This window comes from Psammomys obesus, unplaced genomic scaffold (genome assembly GCF_907164565.1).
Source record: "Psammomys obesus unplaced genomic scaffold, mPsaObe1.curated_primary_1811, whole genome shotgun sequence".
Lineage (NCBI taxonomy): Eukaryota > Metazoa > Chordata > Mammalia > Rodentia > Muridae > Psammomys > Psammomys obesus.
The window spans coordinates 1,341,211-1,344,502 of NW_026596152.1; the positions used below are offsets into that span (position 1 = coordinate 1,341,211).

Consider the following 3,292-nt stretch of genomic DNA (forward strand, 5'->3'; position numbering starts at 1 on the left):
AGCGTGGCTCACAGCTGTCCGAAACGCCAGTTCTTCCACACAAACATACATGTAGACACAGTCACACAATTCAAGATAAAAGTAAGTAAATCTCAGAGGAGGAGGAGGGGGTGGAGAAGGGGGAGGAGGAGGGCAGGAGAGAAAGAAGAGGAGGGGGCTGGAGAGTTGTTCTTGGGAAGGCCTGGGTCTTGAGTCCTGCCCCATGAGGAGGCTTTTCCTCCTCTACTTCCTCAAGCAAACACAGACATACATGTGAGCAAAGCGTTCATGAGAATAAAATCTTTCAGAAAAGAAGAATTCCCTAGCGAGGGGCTGGCTGACGCATGAGCCGGCCATTAGGATGCCACCCTGCGTGGCTCCGGCTGTCCTGGCACTCTTCTTTGTAGACCAGGCACAGCTCCTGCCTCCTGGGCGCTGGGATTAAAGGCACGTGCCGCCGACCTGGCACTCGCAGGGTGCGCCACACCGAGGGAGGGGCTCACGCCCCCAGCATCGGCAGCTCTGGGGGGTCGATTCCCTCTTCTGGCCCCTGTTGGCTTCTGCACACCTGTGACACACATGCTCTCATGTGCACATGCATACACGTAACTTTCTTAACCTTTAAAAAATAGTGGTGTTTCACACCAAAGCACATGCGAAATGCCACAGACTCCGCCGCTGCCTCCAGATCTGCAGAGACTCCCTTTCCTCCCTCTCCAGTCACCGCTTCACCCTCCCAGGTTTTCCAGGGCATGCTGAGAGCCAACAAGGACTTCCATGACACCAAGTCCAGCATCACCAGGCTCTGGATCCACGAGTGTTTCAGGTGACAGTGTCTGTGTGTCCTGCCAAGTGGGCTTCCCCAGCCCCGCTCCAGCCCAGCCCTCACCCTGGCTTGACTCTCCCTCTCTCCCAACTGTCCGCCCACAGAGTGTTCTCGGACAGACTGGTTGACACCACAGACATGGAGGCCTTCGTGGGCATCCTGAGCGACAGGCTCGGCACCTTCTTTGACCTCACGTTTCATAATCTCTGTCCCAACAAGCGTTCTCCCATCTTCGGTGAGCCAGGCACCGGGCCACTTTGGGCCTTAGGAGCTTGGGGTCAGAAGGTCCTGGTGCTCCCAGCCCTGGGGACTCTGATACCCTTGTCCCACGGCCTAGGGGACTTCCTGAAGGAGCCCAAGGTCTACGAAGACCTGACAGACCTGACAGTGTTGAAGACAGCCATGGAGACGGCCCTGAACGAGTACAACCTGTCCCCTGCCGTCGTCCCCATGCAGCTGGTGCTGTTCCGGGAGGCCATTGAGCACAGTGAGTGCTGCTGCCCTGGGCCCTGCCACTCCCGGCCTCGGGGCCCTCAGAAGGGCCACTCCCAGGCCACCTTCCAATGTTTGTTTTTCTTCCTGGTCCAACATATTCTTGTGCCAGTGGGATTCATTCATTCATTCATTTTAGTTTTTAGACAGGGTCTTGCTGTGTAGCCCTCGCTGGCTTGGAAATTGCTGTTTAGAGTAAGCTGGTCTGACACTTGTGGCCCTCCTGTCCGCCTCTCCTGGGATTACTGGCCTGCGCTGTCACACTGTCCCCGAGAGTGCTAACCGGGGCAAGGTGACGGTGAGGTGGCTGGATGACTTGTCAGAGCCTGAGGCGCCATTGCCTCCCCTCTGACTGCTCTCAGCCTCAGAGGCCCAGGGCTGAAAATTGCTCGGATGCTCACCCAGTGCCTTCCCTCGCCCGCCCCCAGTCACGCGGATAGTGCGGGTGATCGGGCAGCCTCGAGGCAACATGCTGTTGGTGGGCATCGGGGGCAGCGGCCGCCAGAGCCTGGCCCGCCTGGCCTCGTCCATCTGCGAGTACAACACCTTCCAGATCGAGGTCACCAAACACTACCGCAAGCAGGAGTTCCGAGAAGGTGCGGCTCCCTGCGCTGGGAGAGTGCGGAGGCCTAGAATGAAGAATGAGCAGCTTGGGTTCCTGCTGGGACTCTCTGGGCGTGGGACGGTGGCTGGGCATGCTTGTGGTGAGGACAGGGTCTGAGCTAGCTCTTCCGCTTTGCCCTTCCCGGCTAGATATCAAGCGCCTGTATCGCCAGGCGGGGGTGGAGCTGAAGACCACATCTTTCCTTTTCGTGGACACCCAGATAGCCGACGAGTCCTTCCTGGAAGACATCAACAACATCCTTAGCTCAGGCGAAGTGCCCAATCTCTACAAGGCTGACGAATTTGAAGAGGTAGAGTTCCCTCAGCGCCCATCGGCCCTTTGGCCTTCCTAACGAGCCACAGAACTCCCAGATTCCATATCTGTTTCCGTAGCATCCCCCAGCCACCCAGATCAGCCCCCATGAGGCCGGAGGCCTGGTCCTCATCAGTCACCCCCGGAGGCCTCGCTGGGCAGGCCGCTTTCGGTGCCCGCCTGCTGTGTGGCTGACACTGCTGTGACGGCGTGTGTCCGTGTGTCCGTCCTTTGACTCCCGCACTTCTGTCCAGATCCAGAGCCAGATCATAGACCAGGCCCGGGCGGAGCAGGTCCCCGAGTCCTCCGACAGCCTCTTCGCGTACCTCATCGAGCGCGTGCGCAACAACCTGCACATTGTGCTGTGCCTCAGCCCCGTGGGAGACCCCTTCAGGTGACGCGGCCCCACGGCCTCCTGCGTCCTTTGGCAGCTAGCGTGTCCCATGTGACCTAGGGACACCGCCTGGGTGGGGGTGGAGATGGGGGGGTCAAACCAAAACAGACCTAGGAAGCAGCAGAGCGTCCGCAGGCAGGCAGGATGGGTAACGGTTGCTCATGTTTCTAATTTACGGCGTACGGCATGTTTTCTTTATCACGGCCCGGAGCTGTGCTGAGCATTCCTCCCGGGTTACCTCACCGCATTCCCGAGACCTCAGTCCACACTGCTAACCCCCTGAGAAAGGTGATGGCTTGAGTACCAGGTCCTCGCTCAAGCCCCAGGAAGTGTGGCTCTGGGTCCTCTTGATCGGGACCATGTCTCGGTTGTGCTGACCTGTCTGTGAGGAGGTGAACCCACAGGGGCGGATGGAAGGAGAGGACAGGGCCCCCAGGCCACTGCCAAGCGGGTGGGTGTGGGCCAGAAAGCTAAGGGCATTGGGGACCTAACACCCTCCTCTCCTCCCCAGGAACTGGATCCGCCAGTACCCGGCCTTGGTGAACTGCACAACCATCAACTGGTTCTCAGAGTGGCCCCGAGAGGCCTTGCTGGAGGTGGCCGAGAAGTACCTCATAGGCGTGGACCTGGGGCAGCAGGAGAACGTGAGCCTTCCCCAGCCGCCCCCGCCCACAGCCTGCCCCCC

The 3,292-nt window shown here is 59.4% G+C and overlaps 1 protein-coding gene across 1 annotated transcript in view; it reads left to right on the forward strand.

Moving 5' to 3' along the window:
- The window catches only part of Dnah2 (dynein axonemal heavy chain 2), a gene marked incomplete in the record, with an annotated part of 99,039 nt that overhangs the window by 72,567 nt on the left and 23,180 nt on the right, over positions 1–3,292 (forward strand). Inside the window, 7 exon segments of the mRNA XM_055593991.1 lie at positions 720–805; positions 910–1,040; positions 1,143–1,292; positions 1,726–1,893; positions 2,051–2,211; positions 2,468–2,607; positions 3,119–3,251. Coding sequence (XP_055449966.1) covers positions 720–805; positions 910–1,040; positions 1,143–1,292; positions 1,726–1,893; positions 2,051–2,211; positions 2,468–2,607; positions 3,119–3,251 — 969 coding nt within the window.